Source organism: Cucumis melo, chromosome 3 (assembly GCF_025177605.1).
Source record: "Cucumis melo cultivar AY chromosome 3, USDA_Cmelo_AY_1.0, whole genome shotgun sequence".
In the NCBI taxonomy this organism is placed as follows: domain Eukaryota; kingdom Viridiplantae; phylum Streptophyta; class Magnoliopsida; order Cucurbitales; family Cucurbitaceae; genus Cucumis; species Cucumis melo.
The window spans coordinates 18451153-18470884 of NC_066859.1; the positions used below are offsets into that span (position 1 = coordinate 18451153).

A 19732-nucleotide genomic window follows, 5' to 3' on the forward strand; every position below is an offset into this window, starting at 1 on the left:
TGTACTGTGAGGATTTGGGTTACGTAAGGTAACCAAAGTAGGATAGATAGGCTCTAAGGGAATCACATAGTTAGACTCTTATTTACACTCTCCCTTTGAAGTAGGCAAACAGGAAAAAAGGATGATCCTCAAGGAAGGTGACATCCATGGAGACAGTATTTACATGAGAATAGGTGAAAACATTTATAGCCTCGTTGGTGCAGAAGGTATCTAGCAAACATGCAAGCCTGAGCTCAAGGGGTGAATTTAGTTCGGTTAGGGCCGGGGCTATAAACATAGGCTGTGTACTTGAACACTCGAAGGGGGACATCAGAGATGAGACTGCTGGAGGGATAGGATTCTTTGAGATATTCTAAGGGGGTTTGGAGGTGTAGGACACGAGAAGACATCTGGTTGATGAGATAAGTTGCAGTGAGAACAACATTGCCCCATAGATAGTAAGGAAGGGAAGTAGACACATTAATGAACGAACAACTTCCAAAATGTGACCGTTCTTTCTCTCGGTAACCTAATTTTGTTGGCGGGTGTAAGCACAGGAACTTTGGTGGCCAATTCCTTTAAAGGAAAAAACTCTTTAATAGTTTGGTTTTGAAACTCACGACCCTTATCATTTCTATGGTGTGATAGAAGTCCCAGAACGTGGAGATGACCTTGGACTTGTCGGAGATGAGGAAAACCCAAGTAAGATGGGTATGGTCATTAATGAAGGTAACAAACCACAGTTTGCCAGAGGAGGTAGTGACCTTGAACGGTCCCCATCATTACGAACAAGAGTGAAACATTGGGTTGGCTTATATGGTTGCGAGGGAAAGGAGACCCGATGCTGTTTAGCTCGAATACACACATCACAAGATAAGGTGGAAACATGAATTTTGGAGAAAAGATGAGGAAATAAATGCTTCATCATATATTGAAAATTTGGGTGACCTAAACAAAAATGGCACAACATACCGTCTTTTTCTGATGTAAAGTACAAAGAAAAAAGAATAGTCCTAGAAATGCTACTAGAGGAGGTGTCATCACCAAGGAGGTAGAGTCCTCTATTGTGCCACAGTGCCAATCATCTTCCTCGAGCTCAAGTCCTGAAAAGTAACAGAATCAGGTAAGAATGTTGCTGTAGTTTAACTCACAAGTAATCTTGCTTACAGACAACATATTATATAAAGTTCAGGGCAAATGCAATACATGTGTAAAGTCAACTCTTCAAAAGGGAAAATCAGCCCCTTCCGACAATGGGAGCTAAGAAGTCATCTGCTATTCGTATCTTCTCATTACTAGCACACGGAATAGGACACAAAATATTTTGAGGCGTTTGTCAGATGATCTGTGGTGCTAGAGTCCAGAATCCAAGGACTTTTTCCATTAATACCAATAAGACTGAAGGACCGAGGTATACCTGAGTGCACAATAACTCCTAGTGTAGTCAGTCTGGGATGTTGAGAAGGGCTAGCAAACTCACTCACATAAGCTCGCCTCGTGTTCTGTTTGTTGTTGGAAAGACGTTTCTTACCTCTTGGGGGGCGACCATGTAGTTTTAAACGCTGCTCCTTGGTATGCCAATGTTTCTTGCAATGTTCACAAACTGGAATCAATTTTCCATTGTGCTTCTTCCTGTCATGACTTGGAATACAATTTTTGAGCCGTATCCCAAATATCTTTAGCAGTTGCAGGATATAGTAAGGGCTTGCCGATTTGTGGTTCCATACTGTTGATCAATGTGGACCGAATAAGAGAATCCTCCTCTTTCCAATATTGTTCGTGAGGATCTCCCAGTGTAGGACTAGGTATCTCCTTTGTCAAAAAACAAACTTGTGGTGCGCTTCAAGGATCATTTTAATAGATTGAGACCACGAAAAATTGTTTTGACCATTCAATTTCTCCCCTGAAAAATATCTTATAGATTGTGCCACTGGATTAGACACATAAGAAGAGGACAAAACAGGGAGTGAGGTTATTAGATTCTTAGAATGCACTGGTGTGGTCAAACGAGTGTTGGATGGAGCCTTTAGCATTGCCTCAACCGCTGCAATTTGCTGTTGGAGCATGTTTGAGTGATACCGGGAGACGGACCTTGCTCATGGGCCTTTGACTACACTGAGAACTCACCTACCTCAAAAGACAGTGGGTTTGAGGATTTCCAACCTTAGATTAGCCATTAGGGTTTGCGGCTAACCTTGTAGGAGGTGGTGCAACCAAAACAACAATAGTAGACTGAACAAGAGTTGGCGGTGCGTGAATTGACTGGGTGAAGGCGGAAGATGGTTCATACAATGAAGGTGCAGGCACAAGTTGCAGTGCATGAGGGCTTGGCTGGAGAAGGGACAACAGCACGTATGGAGAAATCTAGACCGATGGTGTGTGTGGAATCTGTGCAGCTGCAGGGTTGTGGTTAGTTGGCTGGTGGGTTCTGAAGACGTCGGAACCACTCATCCATGGTGGTGCTGATCCAAGCATCAACAGCAGCAGCGACGACGACACTAATGTGGCGGCATTATAGTCGACGGCTGTCCCCTCTGCTAGGGTTCCATCAAGTGCTCGATCGTCTAGGGTTTCTTCGATATATCGCTCTGATATCATATTGAAATTAGAGACGTGGAACAAACACAAATTTATGTGGAAACCCTAGTACAGGGGAAAAATCACGATATTGATGTTTTTTGTTATTTTCTTATGATAATAAAGGTACAAAGGAGGAAGTATTTATAGGCAACATGAGTCTTATTAAAATAATTAAAAAATTAGGGCAAAGTAAATCTAAACTATCTTTGGGCTTTCAACATGAGCTAAAGCCCACTATTTATAACAATATCTTATGTTCATCTTGCGAAAGGTGCATTATTGAAATTATTGTTTATTGTCAATAGAATATACTTTCTTCGGTGGTATAATGAAATTAAAGCTTCAAGATTTTGTATGATTTGGCTAGAGCAATATGGAATCATACTTCTCCTAATTAGCATTATTACTTTTTTTTGTAAGGATTATTAACTTGCTCTTTTGCATAAACGGATTTTTAGGTCTTTTGTAAGACAGAGAAGGAACCCAAAGGAATCTGCTAATCTTACTAGCATTCAAGATCTTGTTGCAGATATTGATAAGAATTTCCATGCTGGTAGTTTGCTTGTTGAATCTTTGAAGTTTGAACAATATGAAAGCTTTAGAAATTTTAATCGAACAGGTTTTATGTGCTGGTGCCAACTGCAGGTCTCCTTAACACTGTAAGACATTGCGTATATATTGGAATGGCAGATGATGTATTCGCACTGCTTCAGCATGGAACTCATCTCTATCTAGCGAATGTTGTGAATTTGAGGTAAAAACTCCTTGGGCAAATAATGAGTTTAGTTTGAATTTATTGTGCAATATTTTTTTATGAAGTTGCAGAAACTTCTTCAACTATATGGTACTTTTGGCGTAGTCTTGCTCTATCTGGCCGTTGGATTTTGCAACCATTTGTGACATGTCATATTCCCAAATTCCCAATATTAGCATACTGTTGAAATAACTTATTTGGATGTCTCTTTGAATCACCTATATGTGGTAAGCTACTATCAACCCAATTTTCAAATATTCAAATAGACTGAAATGAGGAGCTATGAGAAGAGTGAAAGCCTATTGGGTACAAGTGGAATATAATGAGTTGAAGAATTCTAATTTTGGATACAGTTAAACATCTGTTAAAAAAGAAAAGAAAAGAAAAGAAAATGGATCATAAACCTCCGTGTAAAATGTATTTTCTCTTATTTCACTTAGAAAGAAAGGGGTTTTGTTAAATAGAAGAAATACCCAATACAAAGTAGGATAATACAAAATAAGGAAAAGATAGATACACAAATATATCTTTAAATACAATGAAAATATCAACAATAAAGGAAAGAATTAACAAAGGAAATAATCAACAAACACAATGGGATAAGATATAGAAACTGGCCATTGTATCTCCATGTATGTACACGGTGCTGATAGGAATCAAAATAAAGAGAAGCTTTTATTTATTTCACACTTTTGTATAACAGATGTACAGTACCCTTCCTCCCACTCTCAAGACAATCAAGACACTACAAAATATTAAGCACCCTACACCACAACTTATTACACATATACATAACTTCTACCCAATAACCCAGACAACTTTAGATAACTTACGAGCCCTCCTAACTCCTCCTAACCCGTAAGCATCCTTATCCATACTACTATTACATGACTCCCCTTCTTCATAAATACTGACATTCCCCTTTTTATCATTACGATATTATTGAAATATAATTAGAGGACTATTAGGTGCCTGACGTTTGATAGGTTTGATACACTTGTTTTATGACATATCCTTTTGCTTTCTTGCTCCATCCATTGTATTTTGTAGCAAAGAACTCATGTATCAGCAAGTTTTGCGTCGATTTGCTCATTTTAATGCAATACAATTAAGCAACCCAGCCCCTCTATTCGAGTTACTTATTTTGGCACTGAAGGAGGAATATGCAAATTCAGAGTGTGAGAATGATGATTTTAATGAGAAGGTAGCTGAGGTAACGTGGTGGCATCTGATATATCTTTTTAAGGCATAAAATAGTGCTTTCCTCGGTTATAGCTTCTTGTTTTACATAGCTAATACTGTCGCTGTTTCTTAGACGAGTACAAAACTGCTCAAGTTGAAAGCTGAAATGCTGGAGGAATTTTTCTGCATAAGTATTGACAGAAATGGGAATTTGGCTAGTCTTCCAGTCGTACTTGACCAATACACACCTGATATGGACCGTGTTCCTGAGTTTATGCTTTCTTTAGCTAATGATGTAAGTTTTTATGTGCTCAACTTTTTGTCATTCCATAAATTTATTTTTTCATTATCCATTTGGTCATGGTTTCATCTATTCATTTGTTTATGATGCTTGGTATTTGTTGAGTATTAATTTGGGCATAAAATTGGTTAAATAATTTACTAATTTTCTATTGTGGATTGGTCGTTTAGTACGAACTTATACTTCAAAATTTCCCCTCAACACAAGCGAAATTACATGTTTACACTGTAAGAACCCAAAAGCAGATTAATTCTCCTATTGGTGATGGTCTTGTACCCATTAGTAGGTTTCTTATTCATATAGAACATTTAGTAATGGAATTTAATGCTGCTGCTTTGCATAGCAAGGACAAAAGTTTCAAAGTTGGAGGCTTGGCTTGAATAACTTTAAATCTTGTTTCCCGGAGATAGATTCAAGAACTAACATTGAGGCATTTCCAATTGCTTATAGTAGAATCATGCAATGGTAATTCCATTATCCTTTGCCCAACAACATTAAAGGAAGCAATTTGAATAGTGCTTTTGATGAGGATTTTTGCTTGAAGATGGTTGAGAGTTCAAAAGAGAAACTCTTCTTCTAAGGTGAAATGGAACCCTTGGGAGTGCTTCAATTTTATAGGTTTGAGATACTGATAACTTATCGGTGATAAGGCCTTGGTAAATAGTAATGAAAGTTTATACATGTAGGCACAAGAAAGGGTGAAGAAGGTATGAATTGAAGAAGTACAGTTTCTCGAAATCGATCATAGGAATAGCCTTATAATAAAGAGATGTTTTTTCTAAAACATTAATTAAAATCATTTTTTTCTTGGGATCCAATCTTGGACTCCTAAAGATGTGATCCCTCCCCTTTCTAATAAATTGGGCTCACGAAATTCCTAGATTCCGTCGTAGAATTTTGTTTAAGGAAAACGATATAAGTTATTAAAAAAGTGATTAGAAAATCTTATGAAATCATAGACTAAATTTTGAAAGTTTGAAAAACATAAAAGAAAATTATAACTTAAGAGACAGATTTTCTAAATGATTAAAAAAAGTCTTTATTTTAAAACATAGAGAACTTTAAATTGGAAGGATTTTAAAACTTCGAAAAGTTTTAAATTGAAAGAGTTGTAAATTTTAAATAGAACACAAAATGAGGCTTAATAGAAAAATTAGATAAGTAAAACAAGAGTAAAAGAAGCATCATAATAAATTAAGCAAACATAAAATAACATATTAAGATTTTAATAAAAACATATTGGAGATCGATCTTGGATTTCCAAAGAATCGATTTCCTCACCTAAAAAATTCTAGAAAATCATACTCTCAAATTTCCTAGATTCCATCATCAGATCTTTTTCAATTTTCTAACCCAACCCAACCCTTACGGTTTAGGTTGAGAATCCGGGTTGGTCGGGTTACTGGTTTCTTTGAACATCCCTAGTGCTAATCATCCACTCCGAACACAAGTCCTGAAAAGAAATAGATCAGGTAATAATGTTGCTTTGCAGTTTAACTTACGAGTAATCTTGCTTATAGACGGCAGATTATAGAAAATTCGAGGCACATGCAATATATTGTGTAAAGTCAACCCTTCAAAAGGGAAAATCAGCCCCTTCCCCAATGGGAGCATAGAAGTCATCCGCTATCTGTATCTTCTCATTACCAACACATGGAATATGGGACATAAAATATTCTGAGGAGTCTGTCAAATGATTTGTGACGTCAGAGTTCAGGGACTCTTTCCATTAATACTAATAAGATTGAAGGACCGAGGTATACTGACTGTGCAATAGCTCCTAGTGTAGTTTGACTAGGATCCCTAGTGGTTGAGATGGGCTAGCAGACTCACTCACATAAGCACATCCTGTTTGTTGTTGGACGGACGTTTCTTACCTCCTGGGGGACAACCATGTAGTTTCAAACACTGCTCCTTGGTATGCCAATGTTTCTTGCAATGTTCACAGACAGGAATCAATTTTCCATTGTGTTTCTCACTGTCATGACTAGGGGACCTAGCACTGAAGGCAGCGGGCTCAATAGCGGGAATCGTCGGACTACTCATAGCACTGGCACGATCGTTCTCAAGATGAATCTCAAAACAATTCTTAATCAGGGAGGGTATAGGTCTCTGGCTCAGTATATGTTCGTGGACAATATCGAACTTAGGGTTGAGACTAGCAAGACAAACATATTTTCTGTCAACTTCCTCGATCCTGCTGCAGTACTGTATCCTATCACTGGGACAATTCCAGACAATTTCTCTACATAGGTCAAATTTCTGCTAGATAAAGGAAAGTTTGTTAAAGAAGGATGTCACATCTATTGCCTCTATTTGCATTTGTGAACTTGTTTTTGCATTGTGTATAAACGAGAGGCATCTTGACGCTTGTAATACAATTTCTGAGCTGTATCCCAAATATTTTTAATAGTGGTACGTACAGTAAGGGCTTGCCGATTTGTGGTTCCATACTGTTGATCAATATAGACCAAATAAGAGAATCTTCTCCTTTCCAATATCCTTCTTGATGGTCTTCAGGTGTAGGATGAGGTATCTCCTCTATCAAAAAACCAAACCTATGGCGCCCTTCAAGAATCTGTTAAGATTCCCAAACCTGAAACTTAAAGAAATCTCAACAATAGCACAAAACATTGATACGCAAAAACAATGTTCAACAAACAACCAATAAGCAACTATAAGCAAGAAATAACAGAATACTATAAGAAAATATCTTAGCTCCTTAGAGAAGGCTGGAATCTTCTCCAAAAGCTATATAGCAGCTTTAAACCCAATCAGTACCTAAAAACCCATTCCCCAAAACATTCTTTATTTATACTCCCTTCACAGTGGGCCCTCAGGTATTATTCTCTCCTTGGCATGAGGCATTCCTCATTTTACACCTTCTTTTATATGTGTGCAGATTTGGGGTCTCACATTACTGCCCGGCTCGAATTGCACCTTGTCCTCAAGGTGGAAGGACGGAAACTGCTGCTTCATTTCGGTTACCCTTTCCCACGTTGCCTCACTATCCGGCAGCCCCTTCCATTTTACTAGCCATTCGTTTACTGCGATTTGTCCGTTCCATCTAATTCCTAACACAGATTCTGGTTTAAGTTGTAATTCAAACTCCTCGGTCAGAGCTGGAAATGGATGCTGCACCTACTACTTATGCCCCAACTTGAGTTTCAACTGTGATGTATGGAAAACATCGTGAATGCTACCTTCTAGTGGTAATGCCAGACGATAAGCAACTTCTCCAATCCTTTTTGTGATTTGGTATGGCCCAGAGTTTCTCTCATTTCTTTTCTTGCTAAGGATCTTTGCTGGTATGGTCTCAACTTCAAAAACACTGATAGACCGGATCATCCAAACATTACAGTAGAAGAAAGAAAAGCAATTAAGTTTGTTAGTAAATCTGTTAACAGAAAATTGTTAAGGTCGGTTAGCAAATTAGTTAGGAAATTTGTTAAAGAAGTAGTTGAATATGTGCATTATAAATAGCTATAGAAGTCCAGTGAATAGGAGGAAAAATCTTATGAGGAAGTCTTTGGTTAATTCTTGAGAATTACTTTCAATAAAGAGAGATTGTGATTGATTACCAGAAGGAGTTCCATCACATTGGTGTCAAAGCAGTTCAATCCAGGGCTAGAAAAGAAAAATGGCGAAGAAAGCCAAAGAGAGATTCAAAGCTATTGAGCAGGAGATTCTCAACATCCAAACCGAGCTATAGAGAATACCAATACTTGAAGCGAAAATCATGAAACACTTTGAGAAGATAGATTCTCAGAATGAACAAAATCAACATCAGCAACAATTAATCCTAAAGTATATCGAAGGAATGATGAAAGAACAGTCGACAACACGCGAATTAGAAGGTTCGTCGAGTATAAATGAAGACAAAAGTGGCAGAACTGATCGATGAAGTAAACGGAAACGAAAAAGATGGTGAAGAGAAAAATAACGATCGAAGTAAGTTAAAAAAAGTCGAGATGCCAGTGTTTAATGGTGAAGGTCTAGATGCGTGGTTATTTCGTGCGGATCAATATTTTCAGATTCACAAATTGATAGATTTTGAGAAGATGACTGTGGCAATAATCAGTTTCGAAGGACTAACCTTGAATTAGTATAGAGCGCAGGAAGAGCGAGATAAATTCAAGAATTAGTTGGATTTAGAAGAACTCTTTAAAATGGTTGGCACCAAGTTACATAGAAGTACAACATACCATCCTCAATCAGATGGTCAAACAGAAGTAGTAAACAGAGGGGTTGAAACATAGTTATGCTGTTTTTGTGGTGAAAAACCAAAGGAGTAGGCCAAATGGTTACATTGGGTAGAATATTGGTACAACACTACATTCCAAAGATCATTGGGCATCACCCCTTTTCAAGCAGTTTATGGTAGATCACCACCATCTCTAATCTACTACAGAGATCGAGACACTCTAAATTCTACATTGGATGAACAATTAAAAGAAAGAGATATAGCCCTAGGGGCACTTAAAGAAACATTTGAGGATCGCCCAAGAAAAGATGAAAAGAAGTGCAGATCAAAAGAGGAGAGAAGTAGAATACATGGTGGGTGATATGGTTTTTGAATACATGGTGGGTGATATGGTTTTTCTAAAGATAAGGCCTTATAGGCAAGTCTCACTGTGCAAAAGAAGGAATGAAAATCTAGCTCCAAAGTTTTTTGGACCTTACAAAATTATAGAAAAGATTGGTCCAGTAGCATATAAACTAGAACTGCCAGAATCATCATCCATTCATCCAGTTTTCCATGTATCTCAATTAAAGAAGTTGAAAGGAGAACATCAAGTTGAAATAGCTGAGCTTCCCTATGTAACAGAAAACCATGAATGGCAAGCAATTCTGGAAGAAATATGTGGGTATCCAAAAAACAAAGTAGCTGGATGGGATGTCTTAGTTAAATGGAAAGGATTATTGAGAAAGGAGACAACATGGGAGGACTACGATGAAATTCAGCAACACTACCCTGATCTTCACCTTGAGGACAAGGTGAATTTGGAGAAGGGGTGTAATGATAGACTCCTATCATCCAAACATACAGTAGAAGAAAGAAAAACAATTAAGTTTGTTAGTAAATCTGTTAACAGAAAATTGTTATGGTCAGTTAGCAAATTAGTTAGGAAATCTATTAAAGAAGTAGTTGAATATGTGCTAGAAGTCCAGTGAATAGGAGGAAAAATCTTATGAGGAAGTCTTTGGTTAATTCTTGAAAGACAGAATATGCTTGTAATTGAGAATTACTTTCAATAAAGAGAGATTGTAATTGATTACCAGAAGGAGTTCCATCAAACACCTCATCCCCCGGCTGAAAATTCAAATCTCTTCTTGTTAGATCGACTTGCCTTTCATTCGATTTTGAACAATAGCTAGGTTTTCTTTTAAAGCATTAAGGGTCCGGTCTCTCACTTGTAGCAACACTGTTGTTGGAGGTTTTCTTTTCCCCATAAGACAGAATAAGGGTGACAGTCTACCATAAACAACTTGGTATGGAGTGGTCTTCAAGGAGGCGTGAAATGTAGTGTTGTACCAAAGTTCAGCCCACGGAATTCATTTATTCCACTTAGTTGGTTCTTCATTGCAAAAGCATCTTAAATATGTCTCGAGGCATCTATTTACTCTCTTGGTTTGTCCATCCGTTTGAGGATGAAATTCTGTGCTCCTTTTTAGCATCGTCCCCGTGGCTGTAAATAGTTCCTTTCAGAAGTTACTAAAGAAAAATTTATCTCTATCTGTGACGATTGATTTAGGAATGCCTTGTTTACTTGCAATATTTTCAATGAATGCTTCCTCCACTTGTTTTGCTGTGAATGGGTGTTTCAACAAGATGAAATTTCTGAACTTACTCTATCGGTCTACCACCACCATGATAGAGTCATACCCTCTCGCCTTGGGCAGTCCTTCAATAAAATCCATGGTCCAGTCTTCTAAAATCAGCTTGGGTATGGGCAAAGGTTGCAGTAGGCCTGTTGGGGACAGCGCTTCTGTTTTATTTCTCTGACAGATTTCACATCCCTCAACATAATTCTTCACATCTGTTTTCATTCCCACCCAGTGCAGCTCTCTGCTCATTCTTTTATATGTTCTCAAAAAACCTGAGTGTCCTCTCAAATTAGTGATGATAAGTGTTGAGCAAGGATGGGATGAGGAAGTTTTTGGTAATACCAACCTTCCTTTATAGCATAATTGTCCTTTAATCCATTCGTAATTCGGCTTCCCATTTAGCTCCCTCTTTAATTCGTCTATAATTTTCTGCAATTCTCCATCTTCCTCGACTTCTTTCATGATCATCTCCACATCAACTATTCCTGTGGTCATCAAAACTATGATTTCAGTTGGCTGGTTTATTCGAGACAATACATCCGCTGCCTTATTTTGTAGACTGAGCTGATATAATATTTTGAGTCATACCCCAAAAGTTTCGTCAACCACTTCCGAAATTGAGGTTGGACTTCCCTTTGCTCGATTAGGAATTTAAGTGCCTTTTGATTCAATATCAATGTAAATTTTCAGCCCAATAAATAGTGTCTCCACTTTGCACAACTAACACCACGACCATGAGTTATCTTTCGTAGATTGCCTTAGTTTGGGCCCGTGGAGATAATTTTTGGCCGAAAAAGGCTATCGACCTTGAATTCTGTGTTAGGACATCCCCCAATCCATATTCGGACGCATCGGTTTCAACCACAAAGGGAAGGGCGAAATTCGGAAGTGTCGGAATCGAAACTAATATCATAGCCCTCTTCAATGTTTCAAAAACCGTGGTGGACTCTTCACTTCGATTGTTGTTAGGCGATTCCCAGAGAGGAAGCCTGCACGTGAGGGTTTGACTATGTTGTAGACTCATCAATCTCAATTATTGAGTGGATTTGAGAATTCTTAACCGTGGGATGATAATTAGGGTTTGCAGCAGAAATAGTGGGTGGCGGTTGGACTAGACGACAGTGAGGCGGTGTCCTGGATGGAGGTTTGTGGCTGGACATGATTGGGCGGCAGCGCGTGCAAGAGAATGAAGGCTTGACAGCGGCTGGATTGTTGGTTGGTGTGGTGGCACGTGTGTATCTTGTTGGCCAGAGGGTTGCAACAGAAGGATGGTATTGACCGGAATGCGTGCTGCTGGAGGGAGAGACTCGCCGAAAGGCTGCGACTGAAGGAAAGGGTTGGCCGACATGCTCTGTAGGTGGTGGAACCACTCATCCATGGCGACGTTGATCCGAGCATCGACCATAGCGGGAACCGTGGCGCTGATCCCGGTGGCTGTCTCCTCTGTTCGGGTTCCATAAAGTGTCAAGTCTACTAGGGGTTTCATTGATATCCCACTACCATATTGAAAGTAGTGACAAAGAAGGAACCCAAGATCTACGTGGAAACCCTAGTACGTGGAGAAAAATCACGGTGTAGAAGTTATTATTTTCTTGTGTCAATAATTGTACAAAAGGGGTACTTTATAGGCAACACGAGTCTAATAGAAAGGAATAAAAATTAGGGTAAAGTAAATTACAAAGCTGCCTTTGGTCTTCAGCATGTAACAAGCTTTCTATTTCTAACGCCTAATAATATTTCTGATTCTATCCAAGTAGCATCCTAGACACTTGCCAAGCATGCATGATAGATGTGCCATGCATTAGTTGAGCATGGTGAAATACGTGCCCAACATTTGTTTGGCATGTTCAGAATACTGTTCGTGAACCTTGTGAAAGTGAAATACATGTAAATGCATAAGCATCAAACCTTCATTTGTTAACCATTTCGTTTTTTATCTTTAGTTTTTGAAAATTATGCCAATTTCCTCTCATTTTTTTTAATATTTTGCATTTTTCTCAAGTTCAAGAGTTGAATTCTTAGCGAAATTTCAAAAAGCAAAAACAAGTTTTAAAAGATACTATTTTTAGCTTCAAAATTTGACTTGATTTTTTGAAAACACTTGTTAAATTTAAAAAGTAGATTATTAAGAAATTTTAGGTGAATGGAATATTTATAGGCTTAATTCTAGAAAACTAAAAAAAAAAAATTCAAATGGTCACCAAACGGAACCTAAATGATCTAAAAAAATTGATAAGTTAGTTTAAAAGCTATCTAGAACATCTTGACCTAAATGATAGGCATCATAATCTAAAACAAAATTTTAGGTTAAGAGTTATTTTAATGCATAAAAACAATGTATATTATAAAAATATATGTAACAACAAACTTGTCCGTGTTCTTAGACATCCTCTTTTCTCAAGAATTTTAGAAACAAAAAGTCCATTTTCTGGAATTCAAAAACCAATTAAGGAGTGATTCTCAATTCAATACATCTTTGAGGAATACATTATCTGCCATAGCTTTTTATCCCTTATACCTCACCGTACTTATAATTTGTAGATTGATTGGGAGGATGAGAAAACTTGTCTCCAGTCGATTTCAGCTGCCATCGGCAATTTCTATGCTATGCATCCTCCCTTGCTGCCCAATCCATCAGGTGATGGCTTGCAGTTCTACAAAAGGATAAAACCATCCGGGAATTCTGATGGTGAAAATATAGGTAACTGCTTTTCCAATATTGATATCTTGATTGTTTGATTTTCAATATTATTTTATTGTAGTGATTGATCTCTTACGTAACAAACTATTATTATTCTAATCTCTTTGTACTTTACAATCTAAGCTTCAATGGGTTCTCTTAATCCTCATCGATCTATCAATGACCTAGACCAACTAAGGTCACTCCTGAAAAACTAGCAGGTTGAGTTTGTGAGAACAGATTTTACTTGGTCTTGCTTCTGTTTGGTCCCCAATTCTGCTGAAATACTCGAGATGGGGTAAAAAGGAAGTACGGGTGAAAGTTAGATATAGGGGGGACCACTGGGTTGAGAAAAGTATATTTCTTATTCATGTAGAGTTAGAGAAAAGTTACATATATATATAGAGAACAAAGGAACCCTAGACTGTATGTACAATTATGATAATGGACATATATATATATATATCATTAACAGTATGGAAGTGAAATGGTTGGTCTATAAATAGAATAAAAAGTGCTAATTAGGGCAGACTTTTTAGTAATTGGAAAGTAGTCTAGGAAAGGAGAGGTTAAGCTCTCTGTACTCAAGGAGACTTGTAGCCTTCGGGCAACTTTTCTTATTAACACTAAAGTTAGTAAGGGAATTTCTTATGTATTGGTATTAGAGCATTCATTTTGAGCAAGAAGGGAAACAAGGAGGGAAAAAATGGCACATAAAAGAATCGAAGAAAAGTTGGACACAATAGAGCAAGAAATCATCAATGTCAAGGACTCAAGAGTAGCATAGACAAACTACTTGGAATTGAAGAGGGAGTGGCAGCATTGTTGAAGTCGGTATCTGCATTATCGACTGAAATAACAATGATCACGAGCCAAACAGAGACTTTTGAGATCGTAAGTGGATCATAATCAAAAAAGGGGAAAGAGAAAGCATATCAAAATGGTAGAGTCTACGATCAAACCCGTCAAAGACAAAGCAACAAAGGAAGTAGCAGATGGCAACAAGTTTAAGAAGGTTGAGATGCCCATTTCTTGAGGAGATGACTCGAATTCATGCCTCTTTAGAGTAAAGAGGTATTTTCAAATTCATAAACTCAACAAGTTTGAAAAATCGACTGTGTTTGTGATTAGTTTTGAGGGAATAGCTTTGAACTAGTAGCAAGGAAAAGAGGATAGAGAACCGTTCAAAGATTGGCAAAATTTGAAGGTCTGTTTGTTGAATTGTTTTTGTTCTTCGTGGGAAGGAACACTTGTGGGATGATTTCTTAGAATCTGATAGGAAACGATAGTGGAAGACTATTGTGAACGGTTTGAGAAGATGATGGTACCGGTCTCACATCTCTATAAGAAGGTGTTATTGGAGATGTTTGTGACGGGCCTAGATGAGGTGATTTAAGACGGAATTAAAACGTTAGGAGACCATGACTCTGGATGAAGTAACGAAAAAGGTCAAAAGAATTGGAAATAAGGAGTTGGCCCGCAAAGAGAAAAAGAGAAGAAAGAAAGAAAGCCTGACCCAATCAGGAAACCCTAAAACGGTTTTGAAGAGAATGCAAGGAGCCAAAAATGTAAATTACCCCAACACTCGTAGTACAACCCTAGCGAATGTGACGGCAAACATGAACAGAAAGGAAAATCAGGGGAGACGCCTATTTGATGCAGATTTTAAGAACAAGAGAGAAGGGCTTATGTTTTCGTTGTGTTGAGACGTTTTTTGTTGGTTATCAATGCAAAGCAAAAGAATTAAGAAGTACGAGAATGTTTGTAGTTGATGAGGATGGTATTGAATTGAAGTATTCCATGAGAAGGGGCCAAAAGAGGAGATTATCATGGAATTGCAAACCGCGGAGGTGGTGGATGCAACAGGCTTGTCTCTGAATTCAGTTATAGGGCTTTCATCCCCGGGAACATTAAGATGAAAGGATTAATTGAGAAGAGAGAAGTAATTGTACTCATTGATCGTGGAGCCACCCACAACTTTATTGCATAGAGAATAGTAGAAGAACTAAAACTACCTATAGTTGAGACGATCCACTTTGGAGTAATCATGGGAACGTAGTCAACGGTTAAAGGAAAGGGAGTGTGTAGAGGAGTAATCCTAACGATAAGGGAGATGATGATTGTAGAAAATTTCTTACCCCTAAAGTTGGGAGATGTCGAATTGGTTCTGGGGATGTAATGGCTTCGAACTTTAGTAGTCATGGAAGTGGACTGGCAATCTTTAACGATGACCATAGGAAGAGGAATGACAAAAACGGTACTCAAAAGGAGACCCTTCACTGACATGAACCAAGGTCACAGTAAAGAAGATGAAAGCTTCGAAAGATACATACCAAGGGTTCTTGGTGGAATGTTGGGTGTTGGAAGGATATATAGAATCGGAAGACCTTATCATCACCTTAGCACCAAATACTCATACCGAAGAATTGTATGCACTACTCAGTGAATTCTCCAAGTCATTTCAAATGCCGAACAAATTACCACCAACACACGCAATAGATCACCAGATCAATGTCGTGGAAGGAGCAATAACAGTCAACGTACGACCATATCGATACATGCACCATTAGAAGAATGAAATTGGGAAAATGGTAGACAACATGTTGAAAGTGGGAATTATACAACCAAGAGCCAGTCCTTATTCGAGCTCCATCTTATTGGTTAAGAAAAAGGATGGAGGGTGGAGATTCTGTGTTGGCTACAGAGCATTGAACAACACTACATTCCCGAATTGTTTTCCCATTCCCTTAGTGGAACAATTATTAGATGAACTTCATGGCTCAAAGATCTACTCCAAACTGGACTTGAAATTGGGTTATCACCAGATAGAGTGAGAATGATTGACATGAGAAAACGGCATTTTGGACTTATGAGGGTCATTATGAATTCTTGGTTATGTCCTTTGGCCTAATGAATGCCTCAACCTTTCTAGCACTCATGAAACAGATATTCTGGCCTTATTTACGTAAGTTTATCCTTGTATTTTTTGATGATATACTATTTACAGCACTGATATTAACCAACATGTGCAACATTTACATATGGTTTTCCAAATTTTGCAAGAAAACTCCCTACATCTAAATGGAAATAAATGCAAATTTGCTCAAGAATGTGTGGAATATCTGGGCCATGTGATCTCTGCTGAAGGAGTGGGTGCAGATTCAGAAAAATTGAAAGCAATGATTAAGTATCCGCACCAACAAACCTTCGAGAATTGCGGGGGTTCCTCGGATTAACAGACTATTATCGACGTTTTCTGACAAACTATGGAAATCTAGCAGCACCATTAACGCAACTCCTTCGTACAGGGGGGTTTCAGTGGACATGGGAGGCACAAGAAGCGTTTGACAAGCCAAAAAATGCCATGGTCACATTACCAGTGCTAGCATTTCTGGACTTTACTAATCTGATGCTTCAGGAATGGTTTTGGGGGGGGGGGGGGGGGGGGGGAACGACCACACACTGTCCCCTCAAGCTCGCTTGAATCCATTTATGAAAGGGAACTTATGGCAGTAGTCATGGCTATTCAAAAGTGGAGACCATATCTACTTGGCCAACAATTTATCATCAAAGCACACTCAAGTTCTTAACAGAACAAAGAGTGATCCAACCAGAATATCAGAAATGGGTTTCTAAATTGCTGGGTTATGATTTTAAAATTCAGTATCGGCCTGGACCGCAAACAAGGTTGCTGATTCACTATCACGCATATCGGAAGTCGCTCACTTAGCAAATCTAAGTGTCCCCTGTTTAGTTGATATAGAGGTGGTTAAGAATGAGTGTAGAAAGATGTAAAACTGTAAACCATCTGAAACCAACTACATGAAGATCCAGAGTACATCTCTAAATTCTCCATTTACCAAGATACGTTACAGTACAACGGAAGATTGGTCTTATCCAGGAATTCTAAATTAATTCCAGCAATATTATACTTGTACCATGACTCTGTGATAGGCTGTCATTCTGGGTTTCTATGCACATATGTGGTTGCAAGGAGAATTATATTGGGAAGGTATGAAAGGGGATGTCAGGAGGTACGTAGAGCAGTGGGCAGTTTACCAAAAGACTTCTGATGGATCTGATTTTCTCAGGATCAACCTCTGCACCTTGGCCCGATATTATATGGCCAAGATACTCCACTCTCTTTTGCAAACCCATATTTAGTCAAATTAGCATATAATTCATTCTCTCGCAACACTTCTAACACCAACTCCAAGTGTTGAAGATGCTTCTTCAAACTCTTGCCGTAAATCAATATATCATCAAAAAAACACCAAGAGAAACCTTTTTAGGTAAGGTTTAAAAATGTTGTTGAACGCTTGAAAAGCTGAGGGTGCATTAGTGAGACCGAAAGGCATGACAAGGAACCCATAATACCCTCATGAATCCTAAATGCCGTTTTCTCCACATCATCCTTGAACATTTTGATTTGATGATATCTTGTCTTAGAGATCAATTTTCGAAAACATACTAGCTCCATTGAGTTCATCAAACAGTTCCTCTATAACTAAAATAGGAAACTTGTCGGGGATTGTCACACTGTTTAATGCACGGTAATTCACGTAAAACCTCCAACTACCATCTTTTTTTAGCACTAGTAACATGGGGCTAGAATAAGGCAAGATAAACTATAACTAGATTAGTAAACATGGATACATGGATAAATGGATCATTAAGTCATGTATTGGTGAAGTTTGTATTGATGATTAAAATATTGATGTTTTTGATGTATTTTCCTACTAATATAAATGTGTAAGATTTTTCATGTGTAAGTCAAGTAAAGTGAAGTCATTTACCAAAACTTACAAGTTCTTTTTCTCTTGATTAAGAGAAATTTTCTTCAATTTAACTCTTGAGTTATGTTATGAAAGTCTGCTACGTTTACAACTACAGGTGATGATGAGGTGGGAATGGATAACGAGATTGATGATCAACTACTATCGGAGGCAGAAACTATATGGGCTCAACGTGAATGGTCAATACAACATGTACTCTTTCCATCAATGAAGCTGTTCTTCAAGCCTCCACATTCTCTGGGCGAAAATGGTACTTTCGTTCGGGTAAGTTGAACTACCCCCAAAGAGATGTTCACCTACTATTTAGAGGTTTAGGACGTGTAGGTTAAGTTGAAAAACGTTTGATGCTGTATCATAATGATCTTGAACGTAACACACTTAGCATGTTCCATTGTTAAAAAGATTGATTTTGATAAGTGCAACTCAAAAGTAGTTGACATGCACTTCTTTTCTTTATGTTGGAGGTTTAAATCTACATATCCACTTGTACTAAAAAACACCTCAATTATGCGTTTAAAGAAATCTTCAGCAGAAGTTCCATAAATTAGGACTTTTCTTTTCATTGAATTTGTTGACAAACGTTGTTTTTCATGCTTGAAATTTGAAAATAGTTTCAATGGCTGAAATAAGAAAGCCGAAGTCAATCGCACATATAATAATACCTGTAGAGATTAAATAGATATGAGGATTTAATTTTAATTGACCATTCTTTTGAGACTTTTTGTTATAACCACCTGCCAAGTGCTTCATTTGTTGACCGTAACCTACATTTAATGCGTGCTTTTGCTTGGATTGAAAACTGGGTGGTCTGTATGTATTTATTAAATGTGTTATCATTGACTTTCCCAGGTTGCATCATTGGAGAAACTTTACAAGATCTTTGAGAGATGCTGAGGGAGTTTGATCAATCTTCGGCAGCTTCTAGAACCACCCTTGTTTCTTTTTAGAAAAATATTTAGGTGTGTCTCAGTAACTTCCGCTCTACTTAATTGTCCAACTAGATTTTGTCACGTGGTGAGATTTTTCTTTCATCTTTGTGATTGGAGTTAGTTGCACAAAAGTGAGTGTAGCTCAAGATGTACCAAATAATTACTTTTCTTTTTCCTATCTTGTATAGCTATCTATAACCCTCTTCCCTACATTAATTTGTATAGTCACCATTTGGCGTGTAACAACTTTTGATAGCTACCTATAAGTCATTTAGTTTTGCAATCATTTTGTGGGTTATTTGAGTACAACAATTATGGGGAATATGATCGAACCTTCTATCTTTAGAGTAGAAAGTCATGGCAGTTATGTCTAAGCAAAGTTAGCTTTTGCTTTTGTTGAAGTAAAATTAGTTTTATTAATTTTCTACCATTTGGTAAATCTTGAGATATAAAAAGAGTTGGGGGTGTTTTTCTTTCAAAAGTGAGCTTAATTTCAATGGAATCCTTTCTTCAATAGGATCCAATTTAGGTCTTATGTAATACAATCCAAGATTATTTCAAAGAAAGTGATTTGAATTAATATTTTGATCTATCTACCCAAATTTGAATTCGGTCTAATGTTGACAACTTCCAAAGTAATTTCAAATTCAACCTTTTCTGTTTAATTTGAATTTTCTTCAGTTTGCTTCTCCAACGTTCATT

The 19732-nt window shown here is 37.7% G+C and overlaps 1 protein-coding gene across 2 annotated transcripts in view; it reads left to right on the forward strand.

Annotated features, from left to right (window-relative positions):
* Positions 1-19316, forward strand: part of LOC103501309 (DNA mismatch repair protein MLH1) — a 31588-nt gene extending 12272 nt beyond the window's left edge. For both annotated transcript variants that reach the window (XM_008464850.3, XM_051082921.1), the window contains 7 exons: positions 3018-3112; positions 3205-3313; positions 4364-4526; positions 4629-4790; positions 13167-13326; positions 18199-18365; positions 18951-19316. In XM_008464850.3, coding sequence (XP_008463072.1) covers positions 3018-3112; positions 3205-3313; positions 4364-4526; positions 4629-4790; positions 13167-13326; positions 18199-18365; positions 18951-18995 — 901 coding nt within the window. In that variant the 3' untranslated portion in view covers positions 18996-19316. The remainder of the gene's footprint in view (positions 1-3017; positions 3113-3204; positions 3314-4363; positions 4527-4628; positions 4791-13166; positions 13327-18198; positions 18366-18950) is intronic.
* Positions 19317-19732: the final 416 nt, after the last annotated feature.